We start from the raw sequence: 12,056 nt of genomic DNA, 5'->3' as shown, positions 1-12,056 counted from the left end.
TGATCCACTTCCCGCGGGTGTTTGTTCTTGTCCAGATTAAATCTGGAATTTTGTGATTTCCGAAAGCTCGGGGGTGGGTCAGGCTAAAAGCGTCTGACTTGGCGTAATTCACTGTACGAGGTGCCAGTTCGGGGGAAATTTATGACATGGCTTTCGTACAGTAGAGTCGTTATTAATGTTGTATGCACTCTCTCTTCGTAGACAATAATAAATTCCGGTCGCAGCTTTGAAAACCGAAAGTTTCTTTTCGACGCTAAACATGCAGGACTTTGTGCCCTTTTAGGATTCGTCGCAGACTACAATAGATTTCTTCCGTCCGGTCAACTTTGGAGAATCGAATGATTCGTGAGAACAAATTAAACGTCCAGTTCATTGAAATTCAGTCGCGTCCGGAAATATTTTCGCAGACATTTTCTGTTTCCTGAATTGCAAATCGGACCGGCACAGTTTACTCGAATAAAGAGAGCGTTCATGTAGATTTTTTTAAATCGATCTTTACGTGAATCGGGACGTAAATGCGCACAGATTTTCGATGCGAAATGTGGGGGAAAATCGTCACCGGAATTAATTGGCACAGTAAAATTCAAGGGTTGTCCGAGCATGTTGACGGAAGTCGAGTTTTGTGCTAATGTCAAGTCGCAAATTATGCCATAAATTACGATTTTGTTACATGTTGTTGTGCGACTTTACAAGATCTAGATCAGCAATTCGAGAGGAGGACAAAGTTGCTTCTGGGATGCACTTCCTGCTGCTAATTTGGTGGCAAACCGTGTAGTCTGCATTTATTCCGCTTCACTGTCCATTTAATCACACACATTTTTAAACAATCAATTGTTATTATTGTTGATCATGATTTTATAAATTATGCAGGATCTCGATAATTGTGACAGCTTTCAGTTTAATTTTAGTCGGCGTAGTGGTGCATAATTATGTTAATTTCTAAATTACAGACAATAGAAAAAGATTTGTATTAGCAGAAAGGTCACATTTTTGAGATTTTATTGAGACCTTTCATGTAATGACTGGGTGCATGTCCTTGCTGCTGCATGCATCGTCTTCGCCGAATCAAGACAAAAGCTGATGCAACTCATAATTTAATCAAATGGCAGCGATTTTTTTTTCTGAGATTTATTTGATAAAAATGAAGTCAGCAGTATTTTAAGAGAGATTTTAAGCGAGTTTTGTGGGACTTGATGATGATAAATGCCAAAAATGAACCCCTTGTGGCGTTAACAAGCGACAACCTGTTGGGATTTAGATTTTCTTTATCGCGGGACACAATAAAGTTACCGTCAATTTGCATAATTATCGAATCTGAAGTACAAAATTTGCATAAACCTTCGAAATTTCACCTAATGTATGCATGGGCGTAGCGGAAATCTCGCAAAATGGTTTAGAAAATGCTCTTTATTCGTTGGCAATTAACGAGACAAGTTTTCTTTTCATTAAAATAATCAACGAAAATATCACAGTCGAGGGATTCGCAGGCATCTACAATTTCACCAAATTGTAAAATACTGTTCTGTATTGTAATTTATGTGCATTAACAGGACTTTAATGTGAACTATCAAGTCCACTGATCTATTAAGGCCAAAAACGTTACAAATGTCGTGTTATTTGCGATCGTAAACCGTACTTATCTAGATTGGAACTACACCTTCGTAGCGAAAAAGAGAAGAAACAATTATCGAAGAACAGCGTTTTCGTGCGTCATTCCGTCTTGTTACGGCGAAAAGACAAACTAGAAAATCGGAGAACTCTCCGAGGAATTGATTTCCATCAAACTTGCATGCGTAATCTGGAGACGCAGCCTTGAAGCAAATGTTTGTCAAGCATTAGTGATCCATTATTGGAAGGAAATGGGATGTGATTCGTACCGAAACAGAATAAGATAAATCGCAAGAGAAATGTTCACTTTTCGCCAGATCCGGTGGAAAAAGCTTCCGAAGAAGATAAATGCGTTGCGGGGCGAAAAAAGCATGATCGTGTTTTGCGGAATTCAATTATCAAACAGCGAAGAAGTAAATTTAAATAGTCGAACCTGTTGTGTGGAGAATTGGGCCGTATTCGCAGAAATGTTAATAATCCAAGGTCCGCGTATGTATGAATAATGCCACAAGGATCAGCACAGCTCCCACCTTTATTAGCGCTGGATCTGTGTAAAATATTTCGCAAGTTCGCCTCCGTGCTGCCCAGATTCGTCGAAATCGAGACAATTAAGCAACGGACAAAAAGCGCTTTGTTGCGAGTAAAAGTTGTTCGCCACACGTGATTAATATTTCCTCGCATTCCATTCTTTCCTAGTCGCGGTGTCCTTCCAAATGACGCCTTTAAAAATCGTGGATCTTCACCGTTTCACAATTGAGTGTCACGAACGTGGTAAATAAAACTGGTAATTCAGATAATAACTGAGACAATAGGTCAGAGCGTCATCGGGGAGACGCGCGAGTGGTGTCCTTAAAAGGCGCGGTCCGGAGTCTGCCCACCGGACTTTTTTCCGTGATTTTAATTAAACGATTCAATCGCCTTGTGGCGAAATAACGAATGGCCGATTCGAGTGTTGTTCAGATCGTATCAGGAATGCCGGCAATTACAATAAATTCGAGTGATCTCGTGATCGAGCACCATTAACATGTCGGGAGGAAAAAATCGATTTCCCCGGATTATTTGCGATCGATCCGACGCCAGATCCATATTTTTCCGTAACGGTATCCGTGGCGAGCGACTCTAATTGGTCAGTCCACAGTTACAGTTATGACGGAGTCTCAAAATCGAATCGAGGCGAAAGCCTGATATGGTAATGTGGCCGAAAAATGGCACTTTCTCCCAAGAGTAAGAGTGACCACCGAGACGCGTATCCGCACAATGGAGTTGCGAAATTCGTTCGATTGGCGATAATTAAATGGAAGACTAATTGAAAGGCGGAGGAGACGTCAGTTCCCACGAGTTACCGATGAGGCTATTGTTGTGTAATTACCGGCCGCGTTATATCACAGAAAAGTAAAAGTCACCCTTCGGGAAATGTTTGTTTTCCCTAGCGCACACGATCGCGATCGCGCTCCGGATTTCCGGCGGCACTTGTTTGCGGAAGAAATTGCGCATCATGTTGTCGATGTCGTTTCCAGAGATTTTCGACACACACAGAGAGAAAGTCCAGTGAATCACTGGATGATGCGTGCGGATTCACCTACCTGCGGTGGCCGTCCAGCGAACAGGACCAGCGCCAGCCCCAGGAACCATCCCAGATGCTGGGACTCGCTTCCGGTACCCATATCGACAAGTATTACCAAACAGTCGAACCATACAACAAACAAATCACATGTTCAAAAACTGGCACCGATTTACTATGTACTACAACACACTCAATTGCACCATTCTCTTGTGTTAACTGGAATGAAAGTCAACAGAGCTGGTCGTCTGTGCTGGCGTTGGGATCTCCGGAAGGTGGTTTTGATAGGTTGTCGGCGCGCGGCTCGCCATCAAAACTGCCTGCCGGCGAAACTCACTTGTGCCGCCGTCGACACAGTCAGGTGAAAAAATCGAAAATTTTTTCGACCTCCAGTGAGTCAACTTCCGGTGGATTGAGTCAGTGGAGGAGTGGAACGGATGAAAAGTCGCCTCAAGTTGTGCCCCCGAATGCCGTCAGGGGCAGCGCGGTTTCTATCGACCGGTAACTTGGCGCTTTCAGCACTGAAAGGCGCCACCATAGCCGCCCTCTAAAAGTCCGCACGCATTTCAGTCGGTTTCAGAAGCCCGCTCCAGTTACTGAAGACTGCGTTTTCGGCTCTTCGAACCGTACGTATCAATCCTGACACAACGCCTTAGATGTAGACAATTTTTAATACACGGGTGTCGAATTTGTTGCGTTTTTTGCTCGTTTCCTCCGGCCCAAGCATGATTTTTGCCAAACATTCAACTAGTTAGGTTAAACGCACGTCTGTGTGGATCAATAGAGTGTGTCTTTCTTCGTCTTTGCGTGGGCGCTTTTTGTTCCTCTCGTATCCGCTGACCCCGATCTTTGTAAAGTTGCATGCAGTGCCCCCGTTGCCGGATTATGTCTGCTCGAGGGATTTTTCCTGCCGCAAAAATTCAAATCTTTGAAAAACGATTGAACGGACTTGAATCCCTCCGCACAGAACACATCCCGGTACAGTTGGTTGCCTAGTCGCGACGTTTAGGGAAGGGCGAACGTCTCGCCCGCTCTAAAAAAGCTCCCTTCCGATCGAACCCACCCCCCCTGAGCTTCGATTAAAACCGACCGGGAGTAATGATTTTGACACAATCCTTTTCTTGCCGAATAAAATCCCTCATGCACACATCATAATTCCGCTCTGACCCCCGAATGGATTTGTGCCGGCACAACCCCTATCGCGAGGTCAATCGATACCGGCTTAATTTTAACACTAACTTTGGGGCTTTTGTAATTACTCCGTGCCAAAACATTTTCCAATGCGTGACGCAGGTGGCTGCGTTCCATTACATAAGCCCGAATTTTGAGGGATGTGTGACGCGAATAACAATAAACCGCCCCTAATTGGATCCCGTTTGTCGAATTAGACTCAAATAGACACCGATAACGAAGTTTCCCGGCGCATCCACCATTCCCAAATTAGCAAAAATTTCTCCCCGTCTGTCGGTACGGTTCGCGGGCCGAATTTCAATCGAGCAAAAGCGTCAAAAGGTCACTGCAAGACTGGAATTGGCTGAAATCGACCGAGCGGGGACGCATAACTGTCTGTTTACTTAATTTACTTATTGCAAAGTCGGGGACTCGCCTAGATTTAATTTTATAGCTTACCGCTCGCTATAACACCCCAATTAAACAACAAGTTGCTAATTAATTAGACTTCTGTGAGGCAGCTTCTCACGGTTTCACTTTTTCAAGACCTGTAATTAAAGCAACGACTCGTCTGCGGTGGCGTCGCATGCTGACGATTTATAGTCGCTTAAAAAAGAGCCAGACGTGGCTGTTTCGCTGCCAACCCTTTCTAGTTGGAAGTCAACCCCTGAACTCCTCGCGCTGGTCTTTCGACTCGAGACAAGCCGAAAGAAACGTACATTTAATTAGGGTGAGGGACTGCAGACGTGAGCACCCCAATTCGCAAGGGTGTAAATGTTGCCACGGCTCTGATGTAGAATGGGATGAAAACGACCAACCAGATTTCCCCGTGATTACATTTTCATGTGCAACGACGCTTTTTGCGCTTTCGGAGACCTTCAACACCTTGTCTCGGGTAGTTTCTTTTATTTTTGCGAATATGCAAACGCGCCAATTAATTTCTCTCGTTTTTCTTGTTCCTTCTGATCCTCTTAAAGCTCGGAGATCGTTTATTTTACGACTTCTGTTGCGTGTTGTTACGTTTTCTTTCCTCTTGTTTCTTTGTGTTCGGGAACTGATATCGAACAACTTTGATCTGTTGGTATTTTCCGCAATCACCAATAAAACAGTTCGTTACGTTCGGTCGCTTCAAAAAATATTCAGCTTTTACTGTTACGGCTCTGGATCGTTTTATTTTCCCTCACATTATTTTTTGCCATTGGAATAAATGTCTCCGGATCGCGGAGCCCTAAATTATTTAAATGTCTTCCTACCAGAAGCTCGCCTCTCCATTCCGCCCTCAATTTTTTTATACCCCTACGTTCCTGCTCTTGTATCGCTTTATGTTTTTCTTTTTATTGAAAAACTTTATCGAATAACTTGCGCACTCGATTTTAATTTCGTACCTACTCGTTTCCTTTAGCAACTTCAGCAATACGAAATTAATCCTGAAAAAGCTTGTACGAACGACGTACCAAATAATCTAACCCAATTCTTTCTTGCGACTTTTCGCCAATAAATCTTAACATTCGATAAGGACCTAAAAAACTGTTTTTCTTATGCTCCCCAGGAAAGTTAACTTTTGGGCTTTCTTTGTGCTTTCGCTTGTTTTATTTGTAGGCGACGCCTTTAGAAACACAATGGCGAAATGGCCGGCGGAATCTCTCAAATGAACTTCGTATTTACCTCCAAAAATTAATTAAGAAAGTGGCGGAGAAGCATTAGGCGTGACCTTTATTCTAACATGATGACAATAAGCGGTTTGTCGTCGCCCGCATAAAAGCTGCAATTAGCAATTTCAAGCGGAATTGTTACAACCCCCATCCCTTTATCCCCCAAATCTGGCTCTAAGCGGTTATCATCGAGTTGCTGAAGCAGGAAAGCTACTCGTCCTGTGCAAATAAAGCTCGTTTTCAATGATGAGTTGTTCTTGAAGCGCTCGCATGTGTTGCTCAACAAACCCCATCGAGGTTGGGTTTTTAACGAGGCACCCAGTGCAAATAAAGTCCTTGGTTAGACAAACGCGTCATAATCTTAATAAATCGCACTCTCGTTGATTAATTGTGATTCCGGTTTTGCGCCCCCTCGTAAAAAAATCCCACGGGGGTTGCGAGCATAAAGAACAAGGCACGCCGTAAAAGCGGCGTAAAGCTGCGTTATCAACCTGTCCGCCGCTATTAAGCTCGTTCCTTTTGTCGATTAGTATTTTCTATTAACACCGGAGGAACAATGGGAGGCCGTTAGGGCCTGTGGTATTGGCCGGACTAATGAATTATTTTTCAGGTCGACGGTGTGTAGAGGGGGCGGCAAGCCAGAGACGGCAAGATTTCCGAGTGCGGCAAGTACTGCGGCCCCACCGCAAACGGCCCCACCATTTCGTTCAGCAGCTTCAGGCAGTCCTTCACTTCGAATGTCAATTACCTGAAAAGACGCTTCAGCTCCGGGGACCTGTCCTCGGAGTGCGAGGATGGCGAGGCGCCGGTTGATCCTTACACGAAGGCGCCCCCCGTCACAGCGCAACCACAGGTGAGGAAAACGACACGTGTTGGCTACGTGTCAAATAAACTTCAATTTACCGGGAAAATTGTTTCCATCCGGATTTTTTCAGTAAGTGTAACGCCGTTTCGATCAGTTCGATATGGCGGAGCGAAAAACTGAAAACGGTGGTTATTATGCAGAACTGTGTTCGCTTTAAAAATGGAAACGTGGGGTGGATCGTTTTGGTCGTAAATTATAAATTCAAATGGATTTTTTTATTCGTTGTTGTAAAGTATTGTGTCTTTATTATTGCGAAAACGGAAATACTTTTTTAAAGTGTTTATTGCACATCTGTGAGAGAGGGACGTATAATGGGGATGTTAAAATCTCGTGGGTTGACCCTGAAAGACACAAAAGACAATTCACTTCAAAATTGATTTTATTCTAAGACTGCAAAATATTCCTCAGTACCTAACTGCAATGACGTCTTCAATTATTGGAAATGAACGGAAGAGAAAAGGGTGTGGTAAGACTTTACAACACAAGTTTTGTCACAGGTGGTGACCGTGGTCTAACGACACCTTCTTCTTCGTTATTGCTGTCTGTTAATTTGTTAAGGTGACCTGAAGATTCGCGTAATATTCCTCATTAGTGTCCTTATGGAGTCCCAAAAGAGACATTTCCTCTGCTTTGAGACTTCCTTTCCTTGATGAATAACAACGGAGCCGGGTTTCATCAGAGGTGATAAATTTTGGCAAAAATATCTTTTGAATTCCTCGTGAATCAGTCTGAAAACGTGTTTCTGGCGGCACTCATCTTGCATCTTTTGTCATACTTAAGGCTTCGTAAAAAATGTGATGAAATTCTGATGGCCTCACCTGTTTCACCTACTTTGAGAAGGTAGTCCTGGAATTGTTGCATCATTTGTTACAGCTGTTGGCTTGCCACAACAGGGTTCATCTTGATCTCTCTCACAGTCATATAATAACAAAGCTGCACACTTTTTGATCATCTGATGTAGCGTCCATGACGGTTTTAGTTTTTGTTGGGGTCATGCCCTGTTTAACAAAATAACTGCTCGGTTCACGATATTATTCATTGTCGTAGAAATGCGTGACTGATAAACTTTAACAACCTATTGTTAAACAATTATCCATCACTTTTTTTGTATAGACATTAAACGCTAATTAAACGCTACGGATACATCGAGCTATAAATTTTTCAAATTTTTTGAGCACCAGTAGAAGATTCCGTTTGTTAACGCAATTTTATCAGATTTTTTGACAGCGGTTCTCAAACTGTTTTTGTCGAATCTGACACTATCTGACAAAGTGGAGTAACATTAATAACGAATAAAAAAATATTGGTGCAGAGAATTCTTCTTAAGAATTTCCAAATTCAAATTTTTCTTATACAGGGTCATTATAAATGATTGTCCCATCGCAGTTGGCGTTGAAAACCCACACAAATTTGGGATGTGCCGCTAGCTTTGCAACGTTAGACAAACTAGTAGACAAATTTACACTACCGCCAGGAGCGCTACCTATCAGCGATGCTAGTCTCACTCATGTTGTAAAGCTTGTGGCACATTCAACTACGTCACCAACGCCTACTGCGATGAGACAATCATTTATAATGACCTCGTACCATAACTACCAATGAAAAATAGAGGGAAATGTTTTGTACTTCTTTAGCTCGTCTAAATATTTTTTTAATATGTACCAAATGTTAATTAAAGTAAATTCAGGATAGATTGGGTATTTCAAGGTCAAATAATTTTTATCTTTGGCCATGTGATTCTTATGTTTTGTAAATAGTGACATGCAGGGAATCAACATAATCCGAATTTAGCACTGCTCAATTCAACGTGAACGGTGTATAGTTTTAATTTACCATCTAACATTCTTTTCAAAATAAAATGGAACAAACTGCTTTTTCAAACTTATTTGCTTGTTTGCTAAAAATCTTCATCAAAGTAGAAATACACAAAAAGTTTATCTGACGAAGTTCTTGCTTGTTTATTTTAGGTAAATTAATTTTTTGTGTCTATTTTCTTTTCTGAAAACGGGCAGGTTTGTTTCGTTTACAAAATGTGATTTCTCCAAGAGCAACAACTTTTTTCTCCTTAAAAATATTTCACAAGGTACCTAGTTGTTTGTTCTACCTGTTTTTACAACTCATGCAACAAGTTTAATCCTGATGCATCAAAGCAAATGCATTTGACAGCGTAATCCCATACCAACACATCATCCAGCACTTAGTTACTTGAATTATTTATACATTCGTTCTTTCAAAATGTGCCAAAACCTCAGATTTCAATTCTTGGTAACTCTTTTATGTTCTCCAGTTTCAATTTCCAGTACATTTAATAGCCTATTCCCTATTGGGATTGGGGCAGAGCTATAAGCTGGATTATTCAGTCCCTCGGATCCACATTCTTGAGTAACTTTATTCCAGGTCACTATTAATTTGGTAACATATTTTTCTCGACAAAACTCGGCACAGCATCTCATTGCTATTCCTTTTGAACTTCTTTATACCAAGATCTCGAAATAATATCCGAAACATTCTAGCCTTTAGAACAAATATCTTATCAAATCCTTTGCGTTTGTTAACTTGCACATAACTGTTTTTTCTTCGATAATGAATCAGGAGAACTTATCAAATCAACACTTAAGAGGCAAAACGAAAGAAAAACCGCATTCCTTGGTTTTCGATAGGTTTTGAATAGAATTATATAGTCGGTGCGGCGACTCAGTGGAGTAATAAACTGGCGTGATCTTCACGTGAATTTCGGGGGATGGTTTCCTATTGGTTAAAGGGCGTATTGTGCAGTTCAATGCACGCAGCCGAAATTTCCATCCGTTCTTAAAATCAGGCTTTTTATGACGTCGCTACGAACTATCACGTGAAGACCTCGTCACTGCTCCACTGGTTCGCCGCGTCAACTATAAGAATTTTCAAAAACTGCTCCAACAAAATTGTTTTAGTCAGTTTTCTTCGTAAACTTGATAAGAAATGCTTTCATTAACAACCGAGCAAACGATACAACAACAGTTTAAGTGGAACATTTTTTTAGTTGTACAAATGATCAAAAAGCATTCCTGGTTTCCCTGGATTAATTTGTTTGGCGTTCGATAAGACTGGGTAGCTTGCTTTACACTTTTATTTGCATAGGACGGGTCTTTGACGTGCAGCAATGTAGCAAAGGTGTTTAGACCGACGCTTTTAACCAAACAAATCAAAACATAAAATCAACAAACACGAACACAGTTTCAGATTCCCTGGTTTATTCATAACCGTTTGAGCAGGTAAGTTTATTGACTTGTTCCCACTTTTAAAACGAACAGTGCATACACCGGTGGAATCGTGGGTCACGTGCCAATAACTAATCAGTGCCGTTTGTCTCAAGAAGCAATTAATCAATACACATTGAACCGGTAATTGTACAGCAAAAAATTATCGCCGGTGATTACCGCAAACACGCGATTTTCTACGTACACTAAAATCGTAAAAGTTGGCATAAACTGATCAATTTAATTGGGTATTTAGTGGGCCAAGTTCTGTTGCTTCGGTACTGCTTTGTTTCGTGAATTAATCATTTGGCAGGGATTTTAACGAACTTTGAAAACGGACGAAATTTAATCTGCAAATGGCATTTTTGTGTTTCGTGCCACATTTAATTTTCAAATTTTGTAATCCATTCCTAATTAAATTCCTGCAAGTGCTTTGCGCAATAAATTAATTACCCTTGATGCATCGCGTCTCGCAGGGTTTTCCACCGAATCAAGGAATATTGAGCTGACTTTTTTTAATACATTTTTTTAAGCGTACTGTTCCACCACTAAATAATAAATTGATTACCGACGTGTTCTCGATAATCGACGTGTTTGTGTTACCGAATAAAACATTTTGTATTCACTCGAAAATCGAACAACAAACTTTTCTTCGGTTTCATCGCTTATTCACCTGAAAAAGAGGATGATGGATTACGTCGCAAGTCCAAAAAAATCAAGAATTTTTTCAGATGCTCGGATGAAATTCAAACTCTATTGGATCTTGAATCTGATTATCTAATCCGGTTCTCGCAGCATTTTCATCGCAAAGATTTTCGTTGCTAGTAAAGACCACGCAATTTGGCCACAACAGCGTCTTATAAAAATATAAACAATATTGCGAAAAATATGAAAAAGAGTAAAGGCATGTAGTAAAGTCGTTTGTACCTTGATCTTTTATATCTTAGACTCCTGCAGAGTGATTGGCAGGTTTTGCTTGCCGTGTAGTGTCAGTTGCATATTTACGAAATGGGAACAGTATTAAAATGGGTCTCATAAAAATGCTCATTTTTCCGCCACGAACAATATAATATACCCGGAGTCTCTAAAAAACTCCACTTTTTTCAACTCTGGTGGCCTAAATAGCGCCGATTCGAGTCTCGAGTTCTCGTTAATTGTTATTTATTGCCTTACCTCGGGTGAGATTTTTGATCGTGAATAAAAGAATCTGTCAGAATCTGACGGTTGCATTTTCCAGACCGCCGCTCTGCTCTTCCTCAATCAGTGGCGATGACGAGTAAATACAGGCCCTGAACAGACAGTTGATTTTTTCATCGTCTGCCCCATTGTTTAATTAAATGCGGATGAACGGTGCAGATGCTTCCAAATTGAGAATTAATTAATTAATTAAATCCCGGCTGAATTATCGCCTCGGCAGCAACAACTGCAATTTGTAAATAAATTCACGGCGGTATTAATCGCGACAATGCGGTCTGCAAGCGACTTTCTCCCCGGAGGAATACTTTCTAACGGAAATGTAGCAAAGTTAGGCAACCATATATACAGTTGTCTATTTTGAAGGTAATAGGGAAGTTAAATCTTGTTTAATTAACCTGGATCACGCCTCGGCTTCCAAAGCAAGTCGTAAATTAGTACAATGTAGACGTTCAATTTTCTAGCAGTCTCTCGCTTGTCTATTTTTAATGATTCCGTTTCAGTGCCGTTACCGGGATTCGAGAAACCGTTCAAAGACAAACGTAGAACGCACCGGGTTGCAAGTGTGATGATGGTAATGACGAAGAGATATCACTGTTGACGTTTTCGGCGGGATTATTAATTTCGTTTCGTAATTTGTAAACACAATGCTTGATTCATTTGGGGAAGCACGAGTGAGGTCAAGTGACTAGACAGCTGTCACTCAGTCAGTGTGAATTTCTTTTCACTTCTTCCAGTCTCTGTAATTTATTTTTTTTTTTGTGTGTCAA

At 41.2% G+C, this 12,056-nt stretch overlaps 2 protein-coding genes across 3 annotated transcripts in view; one reads left to right on the top strand and one right to left on the bottom strand.

Annotated features, from left to right (window-relative positions):
• Positions 1-3,409, bottom strand: part of LOC138127067 (uncharacterized) — a 28,346-nt gene extending 24,937 nt beyond the window's left edge. Inside the window, exon 1 of one of the 2 annotated variants that reach the window (XM_069042929.1) lies at positions 3,192-3,409. In XM_069042929.1, the coding sequence (XP_068899030.1) occupies positions 3,192-3,272 (81 nt within the window). In that variant the 5' untranslated portion in view covers positions 3,273-3,409. The remainder of the gene's footprint in view (positions 1-3,191) is intronic. The other variant, XM_069042928.1, reaches the window with a different exon arrangement.
• Positions 3,410-5,966: 2,557 nt separating this feature from the next.
• Syn (synapsin) overlaps positions 5,967-12,056 on the top strand; it is a 56,056-nt gene continuing 49,966 nt past the window's right edge. The window contains exons 1-2 of the mRNA XM_069042388.1: positions 5,967-5,996; positions 6,617-6,844. Coding sequence (XP_068898489.1) covers positions 5,967-5,996; positions 6,617-6,844 — 258 coding nt within the window. The remainder of the gene's footprint in view (positions 5,997-6,616; positions 6,845-12,056) is intronic.

This window comes from Tenebrio molitor, chromosome 3 (assembly GCF_963966145.1).
Source record: "Tenebrio molitor chromosome 3, icTenMoli1.1, whole genome shotgun sequence".
In the NCBI taxonomy this organism is placed as follows: domain Eukaryota; kingdom Metazoa; phylum Arthropoda; class Insecta; order Coleoptera; family Tenebrionidae; genus Tenebrio; species Tenebrio molitor.
The sequence above is the reverse complement of the archived record's forward strand: the minus strand, read 5'-3'. Positions and strand labels throughout refer to the sequence as shown.